This window comes from Grampus griseus (genome assembly GCF_964374135.1).
Source record: "Grampus griseus genome assembly, chromosome: 12".
NCBI lineage: Eukaryota > Metazoa > Chordata > Mammalia > Artiodactyla > Delphinidae > Grampus > Grampus griseus.
Window position 1 is genome coordinate 19,368,031 of NC_139006.1, and position 27,479 is coordinate 19,395,509.

The 27,479-nt window shown below is 51.4% G+C and overlaps 1 protein-coding gene and 1 pseudogene across 4 annotated transcripts in view; both read left to right on the plus strand.

Moving 5' to 3' along the window:
• MYO18B (myosin XVIIIB) overlaps nucleotides 1-27,479 on the plus strand; it is a 234,040-nt gene that overhangs the window by 154,671 nt on the left and 51,890 nt on the right. For 2 of the 3 annotated variants that reach the window (XM_082667625.1, XM_082667623.1), the window contains 5 exons: nucleotides 10,418-10,531; nucleotides 11,975-12,091; nucleotides 12,876-12,959; nucleotides 13,933-14,070; nucleotides 16,401-16,586. In XM_082667625.1, coding sequence (XP_082523751.1) covers nucleotides 10,418-10,531; nucleotides 11,975-12,091; nucleotides 12,876-12,959; nucleotides 13,933-14,070; nucleotides 16,401-16,586 — 639 coding nt within the window. The remainder of the gene's footprint in view (nucleotides 1-10,417; nucleotides 10,532-11,974; nucleotides 12,092-12,875; nucleotides 12,960-13,932; nucleotides 14,071-16,400; nucleotides 16,587-27,479) is intronic. The other variant, XM_082667624.1, reaches the window with a different exon arrangement.
• LOC309831208 (dolichyl-diphosphooligosaccharide--protein glycosyltransferase subunit TMEM258-like) lies at nucleotides 23,571-23,794 on the plus strand (annotated as a pseudogene). The gene has a single exon. The product of its transcript is annotated as a dolichyl-diphosphooligosaccharide--protein glycosyltransferase subunit TMEM258-like (transcript).

The window sequence follows — 27,479 nt, forward strand, 5'->3', positions numbered from 1 at the left end:
AGTCTGACTTCAACCCCTGGCAGTATGATAACCAGCACCCCGAACTACCAGTTTACCTCCTGTTGGCCTGCTGCCCACTCTGGGCTCTCCCAGCCCGTCTGGAAGCCCCAGTGTTCCTGTAGGCCCCTCCACTGGGGGATTCCAGCTCGGCTTCCGTGTCCCTCAGGTGGGCCGTTAGGCCTGGTGCATATTCACACAGTGAACCCCCAGTGGTCCCTGCTAGCGCGCAGACGACTGAGGATCCCCAGTGCCCTTAATCAGGATGGTGGTCACCAGGTGTCACCCGCGCTTCCATGAGACGTTGAAGGTAACCAGCAAGCTCTGGGAGGACGATCCTGACAGGAGTCTTTCGTGTGAGCGAGCGCTTAGGGAACACTTCTCTCCAGCCCGGAACCACAGAACAGGTGGCCTGGATGTTTTATTTGAAGAGACTTTTCTAACAAAAGATTGTGTTGGAGTGAATTGATTCAATATTAACGTAACCTCCTGTCAGAGGAGATAAAGTCCAAATTGTAATTGGTTAAAAACATGATTATCAGGAGCCTGTTCACCCCACAAACGCTGACATTTCCAAGGCTGTGATGAATGATGTGGGGAAAGGCTGCTTTCGTTGCAGACGGGGAGCACCGTCTATGCGTCTCTCCCAGAGGGCCTGGTACTATTTAGCTGTGGAGTGCCAGGCCCCCAGAGCAGCCTGGCCACCCACCAGGGTAGTCATAACCACGGGAACATGGATGGCAAGCATCCGTGGCCTACACCGTGCCCGGCACAGGGCCAAGCACTTAGAGGTCATGACCGAATGTGATGCCCCCAGCCCACTTGAATGCAGTGAGCTCCATGAGTAGAGGGGCCTTTCCTCTCTGGGGCCAGAGTGCAGAAGCGTGTCTGCACACAGCAGTGCTCTGTGCGCGAATAGGGCCCCATGGGCTGGGGTGAGTCTCCCTAGGAGGCAGCTGGTATTAGGCCCATTTTATGTGGGAGGAAGCTCAGCGTGTGAGAATCCTGCCCAAAGTCACAGAGTTTGGGGGGCAACTGGGATGTATTTTAAATAATGTGCTTTGAAAGAATTTCAAATTTACCAAAAAATGACAAAAATAATTCAAAGGACTTCTCTGGATCCTTCACCCAGAGCCCTCACTTTTTAACATTTTGCCACATTTGCTTTATCATTTTCTCACTAAATCACGTTCTCTGAATTATTTGAAAACAAGTTACAGACATGAGGTCCCTTTACCTAATCAAAATCGGAAATTTTAACATTGATAAAATACTGTTTTCTAATGCAGGGGTTAGTGAACTATGGCTCACAGGCCAAATCCAGCCCAGGCTGCCCGTTTTTTCTTTGTTGTCTTGTTTTTGTTTTTCTTATTACAGCCTGAGAACTAAGAATGGTTTTCGTTTTCAAACGGCTACATTTACAGTTAGATAAGTACCTGCACGTATACTTCAGTTTCGCCTCTCGGCCTGCACGGCCTAAAATATTGTCTGGCTTGTCCTTGAAGGAGAAGTTTGCTGACCCCTGACCTTATCTGCTGACTATTCCAATTCTGCCTGTTGTTTTACTGATGTTCTTTGTAACAGTTTTTCTCCCTGTTCAGGATCCAACCTAGAACGTGTTAACAGCCTGTGCTCAGTTTCGTGATACCGTCCATAGAGCCTCAGTCTGGCTTTGTATTTTATGACGCTGGCATTTTGGGAGAGTTCAGGCCAGCTGTGTGCTGGAAGGTTCCTCCATCTGGGTGCCCTGGAATCTGAAGCTACGTGTTTTTCACTTCAGAGCCATTTGGATTTGTGTGGGTCTGAGCGTGTTCCCGGGACACGGGACTTCTGATTTTAAAACCAAAAAAGTCCCAGGCAAACGGGTGAGCTGGTCACCGTAGAGCCAGCGCCTCAAGCCCTAAGTAGTTTGGGCCTCTCCGTAAGACCTGTTGTCGAAAGGTACCCATAGGCTTAGGGGAGAAGCCAGTGAACCAGATGCGCATTTAAAAGCTGTTCCTCGGTCACTCATCCGCTCATGTTACCCCTTGGCTGAGTTCCCATCCTCCGCCTGTTCTCGCGTTGTGTCTAGTTTTCTTTGTTCCATTGATATAGACGAGACCTGCTGATGTTACCATATGTCGTAGCTGCTTCATTCTCCTTGCTGGTGTATGAGACTGTATCACAGTTTAGCCACTTTGCTATTGACGGACAAATAAGTCATCTAGATTTTGGTTGTTAGGAATAGAGCTGCTATGAACGTTTCCCCACGCTCTCTTACATGGGGGAGGCACATGTGTGTGCATTTCCGTAGCGTGTACCCCTGGAGGCCATCCAGCCCCTCCCCAGTGTGCACTGCCTCAAGCAGGTGGGGAGGGTGGGTGGCTTCAGAGCTTTCTTTTGTAAAGTGAGGAAGGAAGACTTAATCTCTCCTGGTGCTTTTCAAGTATGTGTGTATTTTTGTGTGTGCAAAAGAACCCTTTTATTAAAGGGAAGTCTCATGAGAACACCCTCTGCCCTGCCCACCCGGAAGCTGGGCCTTGACTGGGTTGCCCCCGTGTAACCTGGACAGACTTCCTTCCAGCTTTACAGAAAGGGCCCTGCTCGGGGCCCCGGGGTTTGCTGAACGTGTCTGTGGTTGCTCTCCCCATCCAGCTCATCTGCTCCTACAGGCAGGGTCCTGCCCCCGCCCCTTGTCCTTCCCATGGAGCCTCTCTCTGGACACCTGCTGGCATCGGGGTCAGAGATCTGTGCTTGGGAGGAGCCGGGGGCAGCCAGGCAGTGGGTGGCCTCCCGAGGGGCATTCGGGGCTCCTGTGAGCTGCCGTGGGTGGTGGGCAGCCCCGCTGACAGGGGCCAGCTCAGTGATGCGCTGAGCTGCCCTCGCGGCCTTGCCTCAGCACGTGGGTGTGGCGTCCCTACTGTGTGGGCCCGCAGAGGTGAGCAAGACCCAGTGGCCCTCCAGAGCCCGCTGTCCAGCGGGAAGACAGACGTGGAGACCCTCAGACGTTGTACTAATTATTTAGAGGAGAGCTGGAATATAATTTTAAAAGGAGGGGGCCGTGAATAGGATGGGGGCAGGGAGAACCTTTTTTGAGTATTTTATCCTGCTTTTCCAGGTGTTTTGTTTTTTTTTTTTCTTTCTCTCTTTGGAGAGCACCTGTGTGTTACAAATCCATTGTCACCAGAGGGAAGTCAGGAAGGAAATTCTTGAAGTCTGTTCTATCATGTAGGACCTGTGCCGTCCTTAGATCCTATGATACAAAATTAGAAAGGACTCCTAAACCCTCAAAGAAACAGACTTAAAACAAGTAAAAGGAGACCTGCTTTACTCAGCAGGTGGTAAGCACATGCCACAGGGCTTACAAGGAAAAGCCATGCATTTAAAAGAGACCTCAGTTCGTGTCCTGGCTCCGGTCACCGTTTAATAGCTGTGTGACCTTGACAAATTAACTGACCTCTCTGAGCCTCCGTTTCCTCATCGATAAAATGAAGATGAAACTGTGTACTTCATAGACGCGGTACATGTTGCAAGTGAACAGACACGTGGTCAGCATCCACAGAAAGCAGTTATTCTTCCACTGCTCATCATGATGATTGTTGCTCTGAAGATGAAGATGATAGAAACGGTAAATCCTCAGAAGGCATTTCAGGGCATCCATAAGCGACGGTTGTCTAGCACAACGTAAGGAAAATCATGGAATGTTTAGTATATGCCCAAATAGTTGGAGATCAAGGACACAGAGAGTAATCACCATATGGTCTGAGGCATTTTCCCTTGAGGCCACTGTCATCAAACTTCTGAGTTGGAGAGACCATTGGTGGGCCTGACCTGACATTTTTAATATGTTGCATTTACTAAATCTGTTCCCTATCAGGGCTGTCTGTAGTTTGAGATATTGGTGATTCCCTTCAGGGAAAGCCTTCTACTGAAGGTTGACTCTTCCAAGTGCACTGATGGGATGTCGAGGCCTGGGATGTGTTGAGATCAGCCTGCCAAAGCCACCATTTCTTAGAGCACTTCCCTGTGGCGTTTGCAATGTGGTATTTTTAAATCTTCGGAGTTGTTCAATCAGACCCAGAAATCCAGGTTCTAACCGCTCTGCTGAAATATCAGAATTTTCCCTCTTTCCCCACCTCATTCCGTGTGTCGAGCCTACTCATCTCGTAGCTTAATAAGTCCAGAGCAAACATTTTACCCAGGTATTTAAAGCGGGCAGATGGCATTGCATAGGAGAGTAATGCTATTCATTGGTTTGTAGTTGCTGTCTGTGTGCTGGGAATCTCAATCGCCCTCCCACTGAATGAGAGGGGGTGGGTGCTGGGGAGAGAACGCCTGAGATGAATTCAGCAATAGAAAAAGACTGTGTGCAGAGGGGGCTGGTGGTGGCCCAGAAACAGCCTGGGTTTAGTGTCTCATGGACTTGACTCTGACCTTGGGCAGGTCACTCCCCTGCCCAGGCTGATTCCTCCCTTGCAGGGCTGTTGTGGGCTATGGTCATAATAAGCATCAAGACCTATACCGTGCCTGATACGGTTGGTGCTGAAGAAGTCCATTCCTCCTTCTGCTCCCCATTGAACAGTCCAGAAGGGGGACTGTTTATCCCCCTCTGAGGAGGGATCCATACACAGAATAGCTAAACAGATGTTTGTTATTCTGTCACAGGGTTTTGGAGGGAGATTTGATCCAGCCTGTGACGGAAGAGCATCAGCAAGCACCCTCACCGCAGTTCTGACTGTTTACTCTGTGGCTGACCCTGTGTGTGTATCAGCTCGTCTCACTTGTTCACTCAGCCTGTATCTGGGTTCTGGGTAACAGCAACCCAGCTCAAATTTGCTCAAGCAGAAAAAGGGACGTTATTGGCCAAAAGTTCTGAGGCTGTGATTGCCTTCAGGCTTGGCTGGATCTAGGTGCTCCAACCATGTCATCAAGAATGTGTCTCTTGCCTCAAGGACCTTGATGTCACCTTGTATTCTTAGGCAATCTCTTCCTTCTTGGTGGCAGGAGGGCCCCCAGACACTCCAAGCTTATATCCTGCATCAGAAAGAGCCAATCTTGTGTCCGTAGTCGCAGACAAAATCCTGGTGTCAGTCGTGCTGTTGTCCCACGACCAACTACTATGGCCAGCAGGAGGTGGTGCTCTGCCTGGCTAGGCTGAGTTGCATGCATCTTCTCTGGGCTTCAGGGAGGAGGGTTGGCCCCATCGTGGACATTTGGGGGGTGGACATTCTTTGCAGAGAAGATAGGATGCTGCTGTCAAAAGAAATGAGAGCAGGCGTGTGCAGTCACATCACCAGACTTTCCCTCTGGAACACGTGTGGTGGGTACTGCTGTCATGGAAGTGCAGCATAACAGCCTGGCGGCCAGGCTGCCTGGTTCCATTTGCCAGCTCTGCCTCGTAGTACCGGGGTGACCTGAGGTAAGTCACTTCACCCCTCTACCCCTCAGTTTCCTCAACAGTAGCAACAAGAATGGCCATTGACCCTAGTTCCACATGTTGTCGTCAGGGTTAAATGAGTGACGGCAGAGCCACGCCTGGCACCGTGTCAGAGCGCAGGCTCCTAACCCATGTGCACGGCAGCCCCCCGGGCCGCTGCAGCGCTTCGAGCCTGGATGCCGCTCGTCTCGTCTTGCCCCCCAGAGCTCAGGCTTTGAGGACCCTCAGTGTCCTCCCACACTGGTCCCAGAGTCAGGACCTCACCACATGTCCCCAGGCCACATGTCCCCAGAGCTTCAACACCCCTCGCGCATGCGCAAAGGTGTCCATTTGGTAGAGGGCTCCTGGCTCAGGGGCTGGGGAGGAAATGACACCCTGCCTTTCAGCAGCCCCTGGGGAAGGGTGGCTGATCTAGTGAGTGAATGATAGCGTGACCGGACGTGTGCGAGGGGGAGATGAGTTTCTGGCTGTTAAAGGCATTTTGGTGCTTTGTACCCACATACTTTGCAAGTTATTGTATTGATTTTGCAAGAAACAAGATACGGAAGGAAAGAAAAACGTGAACTTGTACGAAAATCAAATCAGTTGTGTCACTGAGAGCCCGTGTGGGTCCCGCCCCACGCTGGGTCTGGAGAGGGATGGAGATCCCGGGGGACCTTTGTCTCCCCCAGCACTCCCCACCCCATGCTGTGGAGGTCTGCTTGGAACCTGGGAGGGCTTGTCCATGGGGACTGGGTGGTGACTTGGAGCTGAAAGGGGTGTGGGATCCTCATAGCCAGGCTGGCTGCCGGGGCTGGAGGTGGGACCCCAAGAACCCTTCCTGGGGAGTCACTTGTCAGCTGGCTGCTCTCTGACTGCTCCAGCGGACCTCCTCCCGGGAAGACACTGTTAGAGCAGCGGCGGCAGCATCGCACCACTGAGGGATCTGATCTCAGCCCTGACACCATTTGCCACCTGACTTCATAAAAACGTCAAACAGCCCCAATATGGAAATAATGTGCAGTGAGTTATTCTTACGCCACGTCAACCATAATGGAAGATCAGCCCGAGATGGCCTGTATTTCTTCCTGCTCCCTGAAGTGTAATAAATGGAAATTTTTAAAGCTCAGCATTAGGACGGCTCGCCAGCAGCAATCCCGGGCCTGCCCGGCGGAGGCCACGGGCTGGGGGATTCCTAGTGTTGCTGCAATAGCCCCAGGTCCAGCAAAAACCTGGGCCTGCTTGACTTGTGTGCCTCTGGGGTTGGCACCCTCCCTGCATACATCCCAGTCTGCCAGGAAGCCTAAAAGCCCTCCCTGGGATTGTGGTCCAGGCCCTGCCTCCCCCTGGCCCTGTGACCTTGACAGCTCACTTGGCCTCTGGTACTTTCACCTCTAACACGGGGTTAAAAGTCCCCACTTCTCAGGCTGTTAAGGGCTGAAGGAGACAAACAACAGCGAAATCCACCGTTGCTTTTTTTGGCGTTTTCTCAGTGCCAGGTGCTGTGCGAAGCACGCTCACGTTTTCACTGGTTTATCCCGCACGGGTGGTAGGATGTGACCGTCCCCACTCTACAGATGAGGAAACGGAGGCGTGGTGAGTTCAGTGACTGGCTCGAGAGGCAGCCCCCCCAGGTCCGGCCCCAGTGCCCACGCTCTGGCCCCGCTCGTGGTGCACCTGGTGCTTAGCAGCTGCCACACGGGTTGCTTTCCTGCCTCTTCCCTTTGGGATGAACTCACGCATCCCTGGAAGGCTCCGGTCACGATGTGTTTCCTCTGCGCCGCCATGTGGGTTCAGACTCCAAGTTCTGTCCGTTCTTCCTGATGTGTCTACCTCTCATTCTACAGTCCCCGCCTGGCTCAGGTCACTGTGACACGGCTTGAGTGGCTTCCATGGTAGCACCAAGCCACTGGGCTGTTTTCTCCGCAGTTGGAATTCTCTCTTTATTTTAATCCATGTTACTCTTTCCAGAGAGTGGCTTTCCATGGGGGGCAGCGGAGCCCAGTGGTTAAGGTTTGGGCTCTGGAGTTGGAACATCCAGGCTCCTCTGCTGCCGGCCGTGTGCCTGTGAGCAAGTTGCTTCCCCTGAGTGAGCCTCAGTTTCCTCCGAGCTCAGTTGGTCCCCACGGTGGCACCTTTCTCCTAGAGGTGTTGTGGCACTATTGTGAAGCAAGGCAGCTAGAGCCGAGTGCCCTGGAAATGGTTCCCAAGCAACAGTAGCCAGTGTGGCCACTCACGCCCAAACCATCAGGGCCGAGATAGTCCTCTCCCCAGCCCGGTGGGAGCTAGGACTAATGCCGGCAGGCCCTCCACTGCCTGCATGCTGTCTCTGCGCTCCTTTCTGCCTGGGGATAAATCGTCCCTCTCCCTGCTTGCTCCAGGGAGACTGGGGAAAGGAAGGAGCATGTCTAGGTGTACCATCGTAAAATGGGAATAAAAATAGAGCCTTCTTTCCCCAGAGGCTCAGATCCAGCGGCATCATGTTGATGAAACCCTCCTTCAGCTGAAGGGGGCGCTCGGCAGATGGGAACTGCTGTTGTCTGTCGGCTCTGCCCTGTCGAGCTACTCACAATGGCTCTCGCCTGCCTCCTGGCCCTGGGCCGAGCAACTTGGCCTGGCAGCGGGGCCCCGCCAGACACCTCCCTTCCACTACGAGTTATCTGACATCCTCTCCCACGCTGGCCCATCTGCTCCTGCCTGCCCATTTCTTTTGTTCCTTGCACACCGCCCTGTGCAGACCCTTCCATTTCTCTCCGCTTCCTCTCCTTCCTCTCCGACTGGAGCACCTCCGCCACCCTCTTCCTGGAAGACCACAGCAGCATCCTCTCTGGCTGCCCTGTTGCTACTCTTGTCCGCCAAAGCCCCTCGTCCCCGCAGCAGCCAGAGGGAGATCATGCCACCCTCCTCCTCGGTCCCCAGAGAGCAGCTGTGGTTCTCCTACAGACTAAAGACAAAGCTAAGCTTTGCGTCCTGGCTCATGTGATCCCCATCCGCTTCCTCAGCATCGCCTCCTCCTGGCCGCCTCTGTGTAGCTGGCCAGCTCCACTGGCTGTCTTTCTGTTCTGCAGCACCGAGTTCCTTCCTGTTCCTGTCTCAGGACCTTTGCACTTGCTGTTGCCTCCACTCAGGGCACCTTTCCACTTAAAGCTCTACCTGGCTGTCTCCTTTGCATCATTTAGGTCTTAGTTTAAATGCCTCTCCTTAGCAAGGCCTCTGACTTATGCGTGAATCCAGGGCTGGCTTTGGGCAGCCCTCCATCCCCAGCCCACCCCACCCCCCACCGCCCCCGGCCTTCCCAGAGGCCCTGGAGTCGCCTGCGGGGAAGATGAGACTGCGCCTGACTTCTCATTTCCTCTGTCGATTATGCTCTAACAACGCCAGTCACCTCCCTTGCTCCACATCATTTTTCTCAGTGTGTCTTGATCCCTTCCAGTCGCTGAGGGAAACGGGCCACCGAGCCCTCCTCCCAGGCCCAGCACGGAGCCCAGCTGCAGAAATACGCTTTCCTTGGCGCCTTGAAGATGGGGCTTTTGTGGGCTGAGGCTGCTGGCAGTGGGGTGGGGCTGGGATTAGGGTGCCGTGTGGGGAAGCTGCGGGAGGAGGCTGGGGCCTCGGTTTCCCAGCCCGCGTAATGGGGGTATTAGCAGTGCACACCTCCCAGATCTGCCAGGAGGACTGACAGGTGATATTGGAACGAACGGCAGCCTGCCTGCTCCCCACCTCCCGTGTCGTTACTCTTCTTCTGGCATCTGGGGTGAGCTCCTGGACAATTCCGAGGAAGATGTTCTCTGCCCAGTTTGGAAGATGAAAATGGTCCCAGGCGGACTCTCCCCACAGAGCCCCGCCTTGGCCAGCTGTCCTTGGGGCATCCTTTGCCCTGGCCCCCTCATTTTCCTTTCATAAATCAGTGCGCCCCCCTTCACTGGGTGGCCTCGGGGATCAGATTGCGTGCATGTCCTTTCAGTAGGGGTCTAGTTGGCTTTTCTCTTTCCCCTGTTAGCACCAGCCTTAATGTCATTTACTGTTTGGGAGGGACAGTGGCCTGGCAGTTGAGAAAGCGAGCTGGTCTGGACGATACAAGTGGTGTCTTTGCTCCTGTAGCTCTGTGACTTCAGACAAGATGCCACCCGTCTCTGAACCTCAAGTGTTTGCCTTCAGTGATTTATGAGGTGGTTTTCTGCTTGGAGATTCTAGAGTTCAGAAATCAGGGGGAAACTCAATCACAGAACGAACTTAGGGATCGTGCGTGAATGTGTTCTCTCCGGGGGAGAATGTCTGTCTCTGGGGCCACACAGGTCATTGTACCTATCTCCATGGCCCCACTTTGCTAGGATAGGAGGCCTGCTGTGTACATGTGGACGGAAGGAAGAGAAAGAGAGTGAGGAGGAGAAGCTTTGAGTCAGTGGCTCTTAACCATCGAGAATCTAGTGAAAGTCATGTACCAGGAAATGCTCACACACACAATATTTTGCCTACCATTTAAAAGGGGTTCACAACTCTGGTTAAAAATGTCTACTTGGCAAGTCCCCACTGAACGAACTGTGCGCACCTTCTCCAGGAAGGCTTCCCAACCCCCATCCTGTGTTCCGGGGTCCCCATACCCTCCCCTTCCTGGTGCCCTCAGAGGCGCTGTCACTCCCGGTCCCTGCCTGTCTCCCCCACGGGAGGGCAGGGGCCACCTTGACTGTTCTGTGCAAGCCCCATGTCTGGCACTGAGGGGCGGCGCGAATATCTGCTGAATGGAACTGGGGACTCGCTCCTGGCCCTGAATTGGGGGTGGCCTGGCTTTACTTCGTGGGGCAGTGCTAGTTCAGTTTTGAGTGGGCTCAGAACCCAGCTACCCCTACTGCAAACACCTCTGCTTCCCCCTCTGTGGGTTGATGAACACCCGTGAAGAGGGGGGCGTCGCCTGTAAAGTACTCTTCTGCCTGGGAGGGGCCGGGCTGGGCTGGAGGGGAGGGACGTTCCAGGAGACAGTGTCACAAGGCCTCTCTCCCTTTCCCCTCCCCCTCCTGCCTGGTCCAGCTGCAGCAGAGTGAAGCCAAGTGTGAGGATGCCTTGAAGACCCAGAAGGCGCTGACGGCCGACCTGGAGAACATGCACAGCGAGCTGGAGAGCATGACCCGCAGCAAGAGCCTGGTACCGGTCCCTCCTGGGGTGGGGGGCCGACTGTGTGCGCAGCATTAGAGGAGGGGCCGGGGCACTCACTGTACTGTACTTGGAGGTACAGACATCCATTGTAGACCTACTGGGTGCTGGACGCTCCGAGAGCACAGGCAGCCTACTCAGAGCTGAGCGTTACAGAGGTGTAAGGGCACACGTGGGGTCAGCTGGTGCTCACCTGTGCGAAGGGAGGCCAGGAGCCCTGCTGTGGACCCAGTGTGTGCTCAGCCCCACGGGGATGCTTCCAGTACGCGCCTGTTGTTCGCTCAGCACCTGACGTGGGAGCACAGCTATCTATTGTGAGCCCACACTGTGCCCACCACTGGAAGCAGCTCCCAGCCATCTATTGTAGACCTACTGTACGTACACACACACACACACACACACACACACACACACACACACACACACACACACACACACACACACACACACACACACACACCCCACCCCCGAGAGCACTTGGTCACCATTGTTGGGCTACTTCTTCACATCCTTTCTTCTAAGAGCCAAGGGTAGTCCTGTGGGCCCACTTGGGCTCACTCCTAAGAGAGACCCAGCCATCTGTAATGGGCCTGCTGTGTGCTCAGCACTGAACAGGAACAAATGAACATATACTATGGATCTGTTATGTTGGTGAAGATTGGGTGTGGGTTTCTAAGTGCCCCGTCTGGATGTACAGGGTTGGCTCAAATTTATACGCAACATGTGAGATCCGAAGTTTAGACAGAGCTAGAGATTTATTGGCAAAAGCTTTTCTCAAGATCCCCATTGGCCCTTTTGTCCCAGATTTTATTTGTGCTAGATCAAGGGGAACTTGCCCACAAACATCACACACATGCGCACGCAGGGATGAATGTACACACGCACATACAGAATCACCAGACACACACATAAAATAAACGCCCTCATAGGTAAGATATACATTTAACTTTAGCCATATTTATTGAGATCACTGACACACATGCACCATGCACACTTAAACTCTATGTATGTAGGTTCCCAGGTAGGCTTACACGGTCATATATCCATTCACGTACACACATGCTGTATTCACGCAGTCGCAGGCAGGCCCAGCACACACACACACACACACACGCACACACACGCACACACACACAGCATTCATTGACACAGCCATGGTCTGCCTGTGTCACTCACCTGACACACCCACAGGCAAGTCCCCCTTTGTTCTTTTTTTTATTTTTTTTTTAAATTTTTAAAAAAATTGTTTGGCTGCATGGCACGTGGGATCTTAGTTCCCCGACCAGGGATTGAACCCACGCCACCTGTGTTGGAGGCGGAGAGTCTTAACCGCTGGACCGCTAGGGAAGTCCAGCCCCGCCTTTGCTCTTCATCAGCCCCCTGTATCCCCCTTTACCCCCCTTTCTCTCACCCACCATCGTCCTGCCGCTGCAGGTGGACCAGCAGCTGTACCAGCTGCAGTTTGAGAGGGCGGACCTCCTGAAGCACATCGAGGAGGATCAGGATGACCTGAATGACCTCATGCAGAAGCACAAGGACCTCATTGCTCAGGTAGTGGCTGCCGCTGCAAGAAGGCTTGGTGGCCTTGGGGGGGTAGGTGGGGACAGTGAGAAGGTGCTGTTGTCGGGCCACTCCCTGGTGCTAGGACCTTGGAGGGATAAGTGCTACACAGGTAAATAGCAACTGTGAATCACACTTACTTTCATTCAGAATGGAAGTTTATTTGTTCATTTACAGAAGCAGTAGATTCATATGCCCATTATAAATAATTTAAATAATAAATACCTGTGGAAAATAGAAAGCTAGGGGCCCTCCTATCCTCTGGAATTCTTTTCTTTGGGGATAGTCGCGTTCAACAGTTTGGTTCAACTCATTTTTAAAGGACTTTTACTCTCCATTGCCTCATTTTAATCTGTGGACAAACCCTATGTAGAGGGTCTCAGCAGAGACTATCAGCCCAGTTTACAGATGGGGATACTGAGGTGCAGAGTGGTTCTGTGGCTTGCCAAGGCTGGTATCCAGGTCTAGAATCCCAGTTACCTGACCTAGTATAGTTCTCTTCCCTCAGAATTCTGGTCCTGGTGCCGCAGCCAGCTCATTCTGTCTGGGCTCTCGAGGGTGTACAGTAAAGCGCTGGACAGTTGACCGAAGCTATGGGCCTGTGTGGTGGGAGTGACTGGGTGCACACCGAGATGAGGGATACTGGGGAGAATGTGAGGTGCCCTTTAGAACCAGCTGTTGTCATGCTCTGTGACACGTAGACATCTGTGGGCAGGGGGAGAAGGGACTTCCAGCAAAGCCTGTGGTCTCAATGTGACATTTTTTGTCTTACCAGTCTGCTGCCGACATTGGGCAGATCCAGGAACTGCAGCTGCAGCTAGAGGAAGCCAAGAAGGAGAAGCAGAAGCTTCAAGAACAAGTACATGCTCAGAGTCGCCGTGTTGTGGGGGAGGATCCTGGGAACTGTCATTCATTCATTCACTCAGCGTCAGTTGCATGACAGATGGATTGAGGACAATCCCAAGCCGGGGGGAGACAGGAGAGGGAGGGGAGGGGGAGAGAGGGGACACACACACACACACACACACACACACACACACACACACACACACTCCTACCCATGCTTGTTCAGGGTCCATAGATGCCCCACGCAGTGAGGCTCATCAGGGATTCCATGCAGGATGTCTACCCCTGAGAAATGGCTCCAAGGAGAAGGGTCTGGTCATCCTTTGTGACATCTTCCTTTGAAGTCATGGTTCCTCCAAACACCCCTAAATTTCCCTCATTACCTAGTGGGTTGCTATCATCCATGAAATTCTCAAAGCTCTTCTAGAACCATTGCGTGTGCCCACTTAGCGTGGCTGTCAGAGTGACCTAGTCTCCAGCAGTATCTTTGGGCACAGAGTGACAGCAAGCGGAACAAAAGTGACAGCAGGAGTGGCCACTTGCTGGGTGCTTGCTGTGTACCAGGCACTGATCTCCTTCACACACAAAAACGAAGAAACAAGCCTCAAGGGAAGACACTGACTTGCCCGACACACCCAGCTAGAAAGTGGGGAGCCAGGTTTGGAACCCCGAAATATGTGCTTGGCTCCCACACCTGCTCTTGGTTGTGTTCTCGATGCTAAAGCTCGCTGTCCACTGACTGGCTTGGTGTTTCATCAGGCAGGAGGAAGAGGTAAGAGAGGCACTGAGTGGAAGGCCTGTTGGAAGCTGAAGGCACAGGAAGGGGCAGCGCCCCGTGTGGGGTCCTCAGCTGGGATCCAGCAGTTCGCGCTTGTGCACCTGAGCGGGGAAGGAGCAGCGTGGATGGGCCCGGGTCTTGCTGGGACCCCCGATTCTGGGACTCGGGGCTGCCACGTGGTCAGTGGCCTTCTTGGGTGTGTCCCCAGCTGCAGGTGGCCCAGATGCGCATTGAGTACCTGGAGCAGTCCACCGTGGACCGAGCCATCGTCAGCAGGCAGGAGGCGGTCATCTGTGACCTGGAGAACAAGACGGGGTTCCAGAAAGTGCAGATCAAGAGATTTGAGGTACTTGTTGGCGTGTAAATATTGCTCAGGCCTAGAGCTATGAGGGCTTTCACGTAAACTCCATCCACCTGCCCACTCATATGCCTTTGTCTGGATCTGTATCACTCATCCATCTCCTGAGTTCCCTTCCTCCATCCCTCCTTCCTGTCCCACAGGCTCCCCATTCACTCAGCCTAGTCACCTCCTCTGTCTCCATCTCCATCAACCATCATTGGTCCATCCATCATCCCCCTTTTCCATTTGTTCTTCTTCCTTTCTCTATTTATTCTTCTCTTCCTCTATTCTTTTTCTTCCTTCAGACCTTGACCCTTCTGTCAGTCCATGTTTTTATCCATTGATCCAGTTCTGCCCATCTCCATCCACTCACTCATCCGCGTATGCACCCGACACTTGTTTTGAACAGAAATTTATTTTGCCCCTAGTGTGTGTTAGGCTTTGTGTTGGGTGTGTGGAAGATGGACGTATTAAATAGATTCTGCTTTCCAGAAGCATAGAGCTTTGTAGGAGATGTGGGTAAGATATGTATATAAACACCCATACTAAGTAGGAGAGGGCTGTGAGGTTTGGAGGATGGAGGTCCTTTCAGGCTGGGGAATCAGGGAGGCTTACAGGAGGAGGTGGCTTTGATGCTGGACCTTGAAGGACAGGTAAGACTTGGATGGGCTGGGGTGGAGTTCAGTGACTGTATTTGCATTTAGCTCTGTACACCAATGGCATGGGACATTTACCGAGGAGATCACCATTGCCAAAACCTTCCACATCAGCTATTCCACATGATGTTCATCACAGCCCCATGGGGCATGCAGGATAGAATGAGAAGATGGCCCCAGAGAGGTCAGGCGAGCTATTCAAGATAAAGCCAGGTAGTGTCAGTGACGGGAGGAGATTGACTCTTGACCTTCGCTCCATCCTGGTCTCAGGTTCTAATCTCCCTGCAGCCAGGGGGCGACGGTATGTCTGAGCGATGGGAGGCTGCTCTTCTCATTCTGAAACATTTACTCCCATTTCCCTGTTGGGCTTTTGGTCTCTAAGAAGGCTGCTCTGGATGAAGACCAGAGAAAAATTCTTTGCATTGGTCCTCAGTGCTTCTCGGAATTGCTCAAGGGGTCCCTCAAGGCATAATCGTCTCTGCAGATCACCATGAAACTTTGATCTCCTATATTTTAAATGACTAAATACATAATTTGAGCTATATCACATATCATTTTTTGCTTGATTCTAGCATGGTCAAGTGATAGCAGAGAAGAAAACAACTGTAGAGTAACTTTAAATGGCAGATTCTGTCTCCAAATTCGCTTTTCCCTCTGCCATCATTATTGGATTTTAGTAGAATCCCAGGTCCTTGAGATGGGGTACCTTGGGGACACACTTGGAGGACCACTCTTCTTATGACCCTCCTGTTGCCCTTTGAAACCGTTGCTAAACTCCAGTTGAAAGGGGAAAGAGGAAACAAATCATAAAGCTTTTCTTTTAGGCCATTATTCAGTCTCTGATCCAGAAAGGGTCTCAGAGTCCTTAGCAGGGACCTAAAATATTCATGTGGGCTGCGTTTTATGTCATCACTCGAATATTTACCCATCAGAATCGATTGGTTCCAGACTTGTTGGCCAACTAATGAATTCTGCAAAACAGCCCTTGGGTTGGTTTTCTGTAGCACTGGTGATGCTCACGGGTCTTTTCTCTCTATTCATAGTTTCATTGTGTCCTTGTGCATTTCTACCCCCCCCCCCCGACACACACACACAGAAAAATGTCATGAAATATTAGAGCTCAGGCTTATGGGAGATTATTTGCTCAAACTTCCTCATTTTACAAATCGGGAAACCAGAATCCATGTTGGGGAAGGGATTTGGAACCGCCGGCATAGTGTCCTTTCCACCGTGCCACTCCACCACACAAACCTTGGGCTGAATGAAGGTCGCTATCAATCTTAATTCCCAGCCCTTACCCAGCCCATCCTGTGTGCCAGGCACCAAGCTAAGCCTTCCGCGTAACTTAACATGTTCAACCCTGACAGCATCCCGGACATCATCCTGTCTCTCAGAGAGGTTAATAACCCGCCCAAGGTCACACAGCCAGGAAGAGGTAGAGGTAGGATTTGAACCCAGAACATGAATTCAGCATCTGTCACTAAGCTGCACTGCCTTTCAGAATAGCAGCTATCATTTTCTATGTTTCCTTCATTCTTGTACCAGAAATCAGGATTATTACCCTGATTACTTTATAAAAACGCACAGAGACTCAGTAAAAGATTTCTTTCTGGAGCATCCTGTGTCGGGCCCCAGGCTTCTAACTCCAGGGTGGGCGTGTGCTCTCTGCCCGGGCTGCAGGTCCTGGTGGTCCGGCTTCGGGACAGCCTGATGAAGATGGGTGAGGAGCTCTCACAGGCAGCCACGGCCGAGTCCCAGCAGAGGGAGAACAGCCAGTATTACCAGCGGCGCCTGGAGGAGCTGAAGGCGGACATGGAAGAGCTGGTGCAGCGGGAGGTCGAGGCCAGCCGGCGGTGCATGGAGCTGGTGAGTGTGGTCCTGTGATGGAGGGTTCAGGAGGGGAGCCCTCCTTCCTTCTGAATGGGAGCCTCAGGGCCTGGTCCCTGGGGCCTTTGGGGGTAGACCGGAAGCAGGGAAGAAACCGGAAGGGGATGGACTGTGAGCCGACACTGCCGTGGGCTGCTAACGGCCAGGGGCAGGTCCAAAGTGAGCCAGTGGCATTCACTCCTGCAGGATGACTTCCAGCTACGTTTGTGTCTCAGACTCCGGACTTTCTCTTCCTGCCTCACACATTCTCCTCCAGAGGCAGGGCGGCCTCGTGCAAAGAGGAGAGAACCAATGTTTATTAAATGTCTCCCTTGCATGGAGTCTTAGCACCCATAATGCCGTGTAAGCGTCATAATAACCCTGTGAAGTCAGTATTATTATCCCATTTTACAGATGAGGAAACTGAGGCTTGACAGAGCTGAGATAATTAGTCAAGGTCATACCTTGTAAATGTCAGAGGTCTTTCTGGGCTGTTAACAGCAACCACAAAGATAAAAGATAAAAAAGATCATGCTAAACCCACCATTTATTAAGCACTGGCTATGTGCCAGGTTCTGAGTTAAACCTTTCTTGTTTAAATCTTCCTGTCAGTACTGTGAAGTAGATGGGAAAACTGAGGCATGGGGACACACGTGCCAGATTGAGGCCCAGAGTGGTACATTCACCTGCCTGAGGCCACGTGCAAGTAAGACTTGGAACCCAGGTCTGCCCAACTCTGTAGTCTCTACTTTTATTCACTAAGCCATGCCTGTCCCCTGGTGTGGCCCAAGGTGCATTTTAAAATTTGTTTCCTTCCCAATGGGAAGGTTTCTCCAGTGTTCACTGTATTTTTCTGAGAACAGTTTCCTGTGGGGATCACAGAGCGTCTGAGAGTGCCCACTCCTCCTTTTCCCTGCGAGCCCAGATATCCCCGAGCCTCTAGGTTTCTGCTTCTGCAGCCTGGGGGGCATCTGGCACCCCCTTTGCCCTCCACCATAGAGCCTTCTCTGAGACAACCCAGAACGTGCTGCCGTTCAGCCCAGAGGGCTTTAAGTCACCGTCGTCATCTCCTCCCTGCCCTGTCCACTCTGGTTTTGTGACAGGTCTCACCACCTTGTCCTCCTGCAGCAAGTATGTTTCCCGGGCCACTGCCTCCCGCGGCCAGTGTCATCCCCATAGCTCTGCCCCTGACAAGCCAGCAGCCCGGCTGTCATGTCGGGATGAGGTGAGGCTCCGCACAGAGACCCAGGTTCCCAGACAGATCCAAGCTCCGTGACTGGCAGCGCCTCCACCCGCCTTGGCCCTGGGAGAGGGAAAGGCTCTTTCTTCCAACTGCCGGGCTAACTTCCTCATTAACCGGCCCTGCTGCTCTTGCAGCTGTGTCCCCTCCTGCCATCTCTGGCTGCAGCGAGAGAACATCCCCAGCACTCCTCCTCCGATGTCTTCTTCAACTGGCCGGACACCAGGCTTTCCCATCACATCAGATAGTGGTTTTCCTCCTCTCCCCTCTGCTCTTTTCCTCGCTCTCCCTCTCCCTCCTCTCCTCTCCCCTCCTCCCCTTTCTTCCCACTTTCCTGTCCCTACCCCCATTCCCAGGGACATGTTCGGATCTTTAAAGGCCCTAAAATCTGGAAAAGATTATAATGCAACCCCCATATATGGGTCAAAACTGCGAAGCAAGCTTATGTGTATGCTAAAATGGGACTTGCATCTTTCTCTGTTTTCTCATCGTAAGATTCTGGGTAAGCTTACCGAGGCTGAACTATTCTTTTTATTTTGGTGTGTTTGGGGTTGGGCAGTGTATCAGTTTCCAGGGCTGTCTTAGAAATTTACTCCAAAGTGGGTGGTTTAAAACAAAGTGGGTGGTTTAAAACAAGAGAATTTTATTCTCTCACGGTTGCGAAGGCCAAAAGTCAGAAATCAGAGTATTGGCAGGTCTATGCTCCCTTTGATGGGTCCAGGCCAGAATTCTGTGCTCTTCCAAATTCTGGTGGTTCCGGGTGTTCCTTGGCTTGTGGCCGGGTCACTCCAGTCTCTGCCACTGTCTTCACATGGTTCCTCATCCTGTGCGTGTATGTCTCAGATACCCATCTGCCTTCTAAGGCCACCTGTAATTGGATTTAGGGCCCACTCTAAATCCAAGTTGATTTCATCTCAGGGCGCTTACTTTAATTTCATTCATAAACACCCTTTTTCTGGATAAGGCCATGTTGACAGGTTCTGGGAGGACGTAACTTTTGGGGGCCACCCTTCGGCCCACTCCGGAGGGAGGGCGTGTTCTTCCACAGCCGGTTGTTTCTGCAGTGATTCCGTGCATGGGCAGGGCTCACGGGGACAGTGTTAGGCTGGCAGACCTGTCCTAATAGGGGATGTCCCGAGCTCACCAAGTAGGCCCTACTTGCCCTCAAGTAGGCCCCTTGCCTTTGAGCCCTGGGATATTTCCTCTGGGGGAGGAGAGGATATCATATTTTCTTACTTTCTCATTTATCCATTTATTCATTCAACACCAACTCTGGGCCTGGCACGGGGATGGGCATTGGAGGGGAGGGGCGGGGAATCATAAGGTCCCTGATTTTTACACACTCACAGTGTGGACAGAATGCTGCTCAGTGGGAGAGTTCAGTGAACACTGTCATTTTCAGAGGAACGCTGTTGGTGAGGCCCCTCCCGTTACGTGGCATCCTGGCACTTTTCCAGGCATCCCAGGAGGTGACATCTCACCTCTCAGGTTCATGTCTGTGCCACCAATCTCCCTTCCTCCACCCTACCCCTGTAAGGGAAGGGGGGAGCTTCTCTGTGCCTTGTGTTCTCGATAAACTTCACCTGCAAGGCAGTCAGTCAGGGTTCTGGTTCTTTCGTTCATGCGATTGGTTTTATCCCTAGGTTTTACTCTGGGCCAAACCCAGTGCTGGGTGTTGGGGACCAACAGGGAACAAGACACACCCTCACCCTTGAGGAGCGCGTGCTGAAGGGAGAGATATTGCCAAGGCCATCGCTTGTGTATTTTATATGTTTCTCTGCAGTGGTCGCTCAGAGATTTCACAGGCAAAACAAGGGTCTGTGTGCTGGGATTTGGAGGGTTCCTAGAAGACCAGTTGGCATCATGCTCCCGGTCATCACCACAAATCACTCCTTTGAGTAAACCATTGCCCATTTCATCTTCTATTTTTAAAGCTCACATCTCTCTGGGAGTGATAGTGAATTTCTGAGCTCCCTGGGCCAAGCATACCTTCCTTCCTTCCTTCATTCCTTGGACAAACATTGACTGAGTTGCTCTGGGCTTAGGCTGTTTGCAGATGTCATCTTCTTTCACACTCACGTCGCCCCAGCAGGTATGGACGCAAGGGGTGCCTGGCCCAGGGCTGCAGAGTCAGGAGTGGCGGAGCTGGGATCGGCTTCCCTGCGTGTGCAGTGCTAAAGCTTTCACTGGGACACCACGTTGCCCTCCCAACCCAACCCTGCCGAAAAATGGCTCTGCTGTGGAGACCCCAAAAAGGATTCCACACTCTGGGCCCTGGTGAGAAGCGGGAAGGATATTGATGGATCTCCCCTCAGTGTTCCTTTCCGCCTGTCCCACCCTGTCCCATCTGTCACTGTTGGTGTTGGTTTAAAGGGCCGCGGGTTGTTCCGTGTGAATGGTTTATACCGCGGGCTGGCAGACCGGCGTGTCCAGATCAGGATCAGTTACCCGCCGATGGAACTTCTCTTTCCAGAAAGCAGAAAAATGAGGTTTTGCCATTAATTTTCGTAAATGCACTGTTCCTGGCGACTCCAGGAACCATTATGGAGAAAAGAATATTCTGGCTCTAAGTCATTCAAGTCCTTTTTCCACTGGGGTGGCAAGACAGCTTATCCGTGGGTTTATATCCTGTTGTTTTTCAATAGTTAACAGAGCTCAGGGGAAACCACCTCAGCCCCAGGTCAGGGTGACCAAGGGCGGTCAAGGACAGTTGGGAGAGTTAGAGCTGAGGGTGGCAGGAAGGCCTGCCCTCTGCCGGCTTTCAGCCAGATGCACTGGCTTTGGCGGCTGCACCTGTCGGGTTACCCTTCAGCACCTTGGCCTGACTCTCTGTAGTCTTAACTTTCCCCTGAAAACCTTAGATGGTGCCTCTGCTCACTCTTAGCTCAGCACCCAGTGACCCAAGCTAGAAATCACGGTGGCCCATCTGTCTCTGAGGCATACAGATTAATGGCCACACCTGCTGATTTTATCCTACTGAGGTATTTTTCAAATCCATCCTTTCCAGTCCCAGCCCCGCGTCCTCTGTCTCTGTTTTAATCTGTAGCCCCTCTGGTCTGGGCCTGTACAGTTACCTTGTATCTTGGCTCCCCACTGTTCCTCCACTCTGGCTCCTTCCTGCCAAAGGTCATTCTAGAAGGGACACATCTTACTGTGTTGCTCTTCTGCTAAGAAATCTTCCATGGCTCTCCACTGCCTCCAGAGCAGAGCCTCAGCTTCTTCGCAGAAATCTAGCCTCTGTAGCCTCCTCTGCCTTTGCTTGTCTGCCTCTCGTCACCTCGCGTGATCTACTCAAGCACAAAGGTGTCAGGCCCCAGCGCCAGGTCATTTCTGGGCTCATCACCTTTGTTCTCCTGCATCCCTCTGCCCGCCTGCTCAGCCTGGAACAGGTCAGCGCTCACCTCCAGGAAGCCCTCCCTGTTACCCCCACCTGTCACTAAGTCACGTACCTCCTCTGTGTTCCCACATCGCCTTGTGCTCACCCCATTCATACGGGTTATTGTCATTGCTTGTGTTCTTGTCTTCCTAGACAGGGAGCACCTGAGAGAGGGGTGTGGGTTTTATTTGACTTTTGGTGTCCAGTTCAGGGTTAGGCACAGGTAGATTCTCAGAAATTGCTGAATGAATAGTTTCCACAGCATTTTGAAGTTTTACCTTTTGAGAGAACAGCTCAGAAATTATCTTAAAAATTGGAACTTTCAGATCAACACACTTTACTTTGCGTCCTACCATGTACCCATCCCTGTGCCTGATGTTATGGGAGATGCAGACGTGAATGGACCAGGGACTGTGTGTCTGGAGACCTCAAGTTCCAGAGGAGGAGATGCATGTGTCTCTAAATACTTCTGGTACAGGATGGGATGTGCGAGCAAAGGTGGTTTGGTAGAACCGGGAGACATGGAGAAGATTGCATGGAGGGTGCAGTGTTGGCCAGCAGCTTTGCGCAAGCAGCCGTCTGATCGTGGTCGTCTCAGCCTCGTCATCGTCTCTGACCTGCATTCAGCAAACGTCTAGGGCACACCTGCCGTGTGGTGGGCCATGTCCAGATCTCCAGAAAGGCAGAGATAAACCCACATATCGGGATGTAAACACAGACTCTTCACCTCCGCCTTTCTTACTTCTCTTCCTTCTTTCTCCTTGCAGCTCCCCCACTGGCCGCCAGCTACAAAACCCCTCCCTCCCCCCACCGCCACCTGCTCTCTCCCGCTGCTTCTCTTGCTGGACAGGTTCTCACTTGACTGGGTGTGGACATGTGGTTTCTCTCTCTCTTTCTCTCTCATTTCCTCACACAGTCGTTCTGGCTCCTCTTGGGGAGAAGGAGGGTGTGTATTAGCTTCTCAGGGCTGCTGTAACAGATTGCCGAAAGCTGGTTGTCTTAAAACAGTAGAGGGGTGTTGTCTCACAGTTCTGGGCGCCAGAAGTCTGAAGTCAGGGTGTCAGCGGGGCCACTCCCTCGGAAGGCTCTAAGGGAGACTCCTTCCTCCTTCTGCCAGCTTCTGGGGACTCCGGGCGTTCCTTGGCTACGGCCACATAACTTTAATCTCTGCCTCCGTCTTCACATGGGCTTCTTCTCTGCCCTGTCTCTGTGTCCTCTCTTCTCATAAGAACACCAGGCCTTGGATTTAAAGCTCCCCTAATCCAGTATTACCTCATCTTAACTAACTACATCTGCAAAGACCCTATTTCCAAAAAGGTCACATTCTGAGGCTCCAAGTGGATATGATTTTGGGGAGGACACCTCAGCTCACTGCAGGCTGGTGGAAAGAGCATTGGACTTGAAGTATGAGACCTCGGGCGGCTAAGTTAACACTGCAGAACCTCAGTTTCCCCATCGGTAAATTGGGAGCAAAATACAACCGATCTCATTGGGAGGCCGTTAGGAGTAAATGAAATGGTGTAGGTGAAAGTGCCCGATGATAGCACACAGTAGGCACTTAATAGATGCTCCCTTGTTTTCTTTCCCCTTTCTTTTCACTCCTCCCATGACTCTTTCTTGGTCCACTCAGACTTCGTCACAAGTCTGCCAGCTCTGCGGCCGCATCCCGTCCCGCACGCACGATGGCTGGGGCAGAGTTGATGAGAGCTAGTGCTTTACCGCTGACTGTGTGCTGGGCGTTGGGTTAAGGACTTTACATGAGATCTCTCCTTTAAGCCTCTCTGTCTGAGGTAACTATCCCTGTTTCACCAATAAAGAAACTGAGATCAGAGAACTGAAGCAACTTCTCCAAAGTCACAATCCCAGTTAAGGGGCTGAGTTAGAATCTGGACCAAGGTCTCACCAGCTCCAGCCCATTCTCTCCCTCAGAAGATTTAGACACGCGGTATTTCCTCATTCAAGTACCTTTTTTAAAAATGAGTCATAAAAATTAATGCTGCCTTTGATGCTGTAATCTAGGGCTTCTCAGTTTTGGCACTGTTGACCTTTGGACTGAATAACTGTCTGACGTGGGGCTGTCCTGTGCCGTGGGCTTCTTAGTCTCGGCATTGTTGACCTCTGGGCTGAATGACTGTCTGACGTGGGGCTGTCCTGTGCCGTGGGCTTCTCAGTCTCGGCATTGTTGACTTTGGGCTGAATGATTGTCTGACGTGGGGCTGTCCTGTGCCGTGTTGGATATTTAGCAACATCTCTGGCCTCTACGCACCAGATGCAGTAGCTCCCCACCCAAGTCTTCACAATCAAAACTATCTCCCCCGGTGGCGGAGTGGTGGGTTACCCTGGGCCCGGCAGAACGGAGCTTGGGGACATGAGCAGATACAGCAGCCCAGTGAACCCGGCTGTCTGTCCGCATCTGACCGTGGTGCTGTTGGCCATTAGCCTGTTCTTCACCGCCTGGTCCTTCCCTTAGGAGGTCACCTCCACCACGCCCACTCGGGGTATCCACAAAGAGCTCCTCATCGCCTTAGTGGCCTCACTCTTCATGGGCTTTGGAGTCTCTTCCTGCTGCTCTGGGTCTGCATCTGCGTATGAGCTCCCAAGGCTTCCAACCAAGCGGCTTCACTGAATCCCTGCTTTTGTAAATTGATTTTTTTTTTTACTATGCCGGAAGTGTCCCATCGGCTGCTCACAATAAAGGCAGATGTGTGACCAAAAAAAAAAAAAAAAAAAACCTTCAGACCTTGCCAGATATACCCTGGGGAGCAAAGCCACCCTATTAATAATCACTGCTCTGATCTCATCCTCACAGTAACCCTTAAGGTAAACGCCTTTGATACTCCCCATTTTACGGATGGTCAAACTGAGACTCAGGGCAGAGGGGTGATGTGATGTGCCCCAGGTCACAGAAAAACTGGAGTGGGGGTCACATCAAAAGAGAAAAATTCAAGGGTGGGCGGAAGAGGCAGCCTAACACCCTCCACATGAAGGAAAAAGACAGTAGCCGTTCCAGCGAAAGCCAGTCCTAACCTTTCCGAGACCCAGAGGTGACTTCGCAGCAGAGTCTAATTCTCAGTGGAACGGAAGGCCTCGCTGCAGGCTGTGTGCTTTTAATAATGTTTAAATAAAACATGGGAGCATGCGTGAGACCTGGGCTCCAAGCCTGGCTTGTCAGCAGCCCGAGCAGTCATAAATAGTTAATAGACAACCACTCACGGCTCTACTTCTTTTAAACCTAGCATCAATTATATATGGTTCATGAATTATTTATTTGGTGTTACTCTGGGGTATATTTTCCACTTTCGGGGGGAAAAATGAAAACAATGTGAGGCCTAAAAGAGATGAGGGGATGTCTCCCTTCTGTGTTGGTGAATTTTCCTGTGAGGAGAAAGCCTCCCATGGATGCAATGGAGAGGTTCACCTTGAACTGGGATCTGGGAAGACTCTGCTAGATCGCCAGGAGAAGAGCTTGGGGCGGCGGTGTTCTGGCAGAGGGTTAACGACCGGCTCTCCAGCCTAGGTGGAATCCCAGTTGGTCTGTAGTGTTTTCCAGTCTCTGTGGTGTAAATCTTCCCCCCGGGGCTGGTTTCCAGCTAACGATGTTGGGAAGCCACGCCCAGCAGTACTGTTACATGGCATCTCCACTGGACAGACATGATGGACAAAACCAACTTCAAAAGCATGGGCAGAATGTTAGTAAAATTAGGAAGCAGTGTGTTTTGAGTATGTGTTACCTTTGTCTTTAATGTGATTTATTTAATTGTAAGTTGACATTCAATTTTTAATAATACGTATCTGTGTAACAGCTGGCTCGCAAAATTCCTGAAAACGCAGCACTCAGCTGTTGCCAGTGTGTGGGAGTCTCCTTGGGGTGGGGTCGCCCTGCCCTGGTTCGGAGTAGAAGCAGCAGAAGCGTGGAGTCCGAAGGCTCTCACATCCAATCTCATCGCTCACTGATTGTCTCTTTTTAAGCCAGATTACTTCACTATGAGAACTCTGTCCTCTTGAGGAGGACGTTCTTTCACCTCATGTATGAAATGGGTGTGATCAGATCTACTTAGAGAGACTGAAGCGAGTAATCCACACCATGCGTCTCGCTCTGCCTGTCACATAACTGTCCCTGCAGGCGTGCGGGCTGCTGCGTCTTCCCCTCTGGTTCTCTTTCTCCTGTCTTCCGAGAATCTGGCCATAGCTGGTAAGGGCTTCAGGAAGCCCAAAGCCAGATTCTGTTTAGTTTTCGTGTTTGTTTTCGCTTTTGGTTTGTTTTGTTTTTTGGCCGCCCAAAGACCCATGTTTTCAAACTCTAGGTCAGAACACAGACCCCTCCCACCACCTGCCCCCCCCCCGGAGGTATGTCCACCAAACCCAGAATTAAGGGTTTCATTTTAAAAAGCTCTCAGTGTTTTTCTCCCGCCAGTGTCTTTTAACTTCAGAGCATAAAGATGAAGTAATTTGGCTGAGAACTGAAGTATTTAAAAAGGCATTCCATGTGGAGGGCATTTGGGGCCATGAGCAGGGTATAAATAACACCTTTTATAGCTCTCTTGACAGGGAGATAGCTCTCCTAATTACTGTCCCGTTATCTCAGTGTGATCCAAAATGGCCCAACGCGTTTATAAACTCCCGGTTCACACACTGCTTCCCTCCCCACTAGTCACGGCCTCCTGTGCTCTCAGCTGGCAGGGGAGAACGTGGGCCTTTGTATCATCCCCACTTCCAGGCACTGTGGGCTCCTCTGCTTGTCTCCCCACAAAGGTTTCCATACAAAAGAAACTTGGTCCTAAAAGGGACTTAGAACCGGGTGTTGCCAGCCCCACACATATTTCTGAAACGGAATTTTTCCAAGGTCTCCTGATCCCAGGTGGTGAATGTGCTTGTCTCAATTCAAGAGGTGTTATCATCTAACGAAATGAGTTTCTTTGCGTCTGCCTCTGAGATGAGATATCTAGATAATAAAATCTATTAACAGAAGCCTACCTAGGAATAATTGGGTCTATTACTCCCTGACTTGTGGCTTTGTTTCTGCCACAAGTGAAAGCGCCACAAATGGAAACAGACGCTCCAGTAATTAATCAGAATTGAAAGTTGCTAATACCAATTACAAATAGCGGGTGGAGTCTGGAGGTGGCAAACAGAAGAGCAAATACCAGTCTTGTCCCCAGAGACTTCATCAGTTGAACTTTCGTCACCTTAGACTTGTGGAAATCAGAGTAACTTAACCTCCCAAAGTTACTTAAAAAAAAAAAAAAAGTGGGAGGAGACATTGAGCGGTGCAGGTGTACATTAAATTATTAAAATAAATCCAATTGGAATTGTTTAGATGAGATTAAGCCACACTTAACTGCATATCAGAGAGGCTTGGGAAGGTTAATCTTCACAACTGAAAGCACAATCATTGTCCCAGTTGGACATCTTCAGGCGATAGTGGTCCCAGGGAGCCCCAGATCAGACTCTTAATGTTTTAAATTCATTTCCAGACTATAATTTGGTTTGAAAAACAATTCATCTCTTTCTGGTGCCCTTTTTCTTTTTTTTTTTTTTTTTTTTTTTGCAGTACGCGGGCCCCTCACTGCTGTGGCCTCTCCCGCTGCGGAGCACAGGCTCCGGACGTGCAGGCTCATCAGCCATGGCTCACAGGCCCAGCCGCTCCGCGGCATGTGGGACCTTCCCAGATCGGGGCACGAACCCGTGTCCCCTGCATCGGCAGATGGACTCCCAACCACTGCGCCACCAGGGAAGCCCCCTTTTTCTTTTTTTTTTTTTTTTTTTTGTCTTTTGTGGCTGAACTTAAACAATGAGAAAGTAGATGGAGACCTCAGAACTTGAGGACAGACCAAGCAATGGTAAAGAAAATGTTTTTTGGGGGAGAATTGGCTGATTTGGAATTGCAAGCATGTAGAAATAGAAATGGATGAGTGAAGTGGTCTAAATTACAGCTCCTTTGGTTGTAAGTGACAAACCTCGAACTGGCTTAAGCAAACGGAGTTTATCAGAAAAAAAAAATTTGCTTACTTTTGCCCTCAAACATTGTTTGGCACATAGGAGGCATAAAAAATGCACGCCAAACGAAGTAGGAGCTTGACAGAAGTGTCAGAGGACTAGGAGTCAGGAGACGAGGTGCAAATCTCAGTGCCGGCACTTCCCTACTGTGCGCCTTTGGTCAAGATGCTCACCTTCTGTGTCTCTGTTATCTTATAAAATAGGGATAGTCATTGCAACTCCATCACATCATTTCAAGGCGGGTTTAATGAAATAATGCATTTAAATGCTTATCACAGGA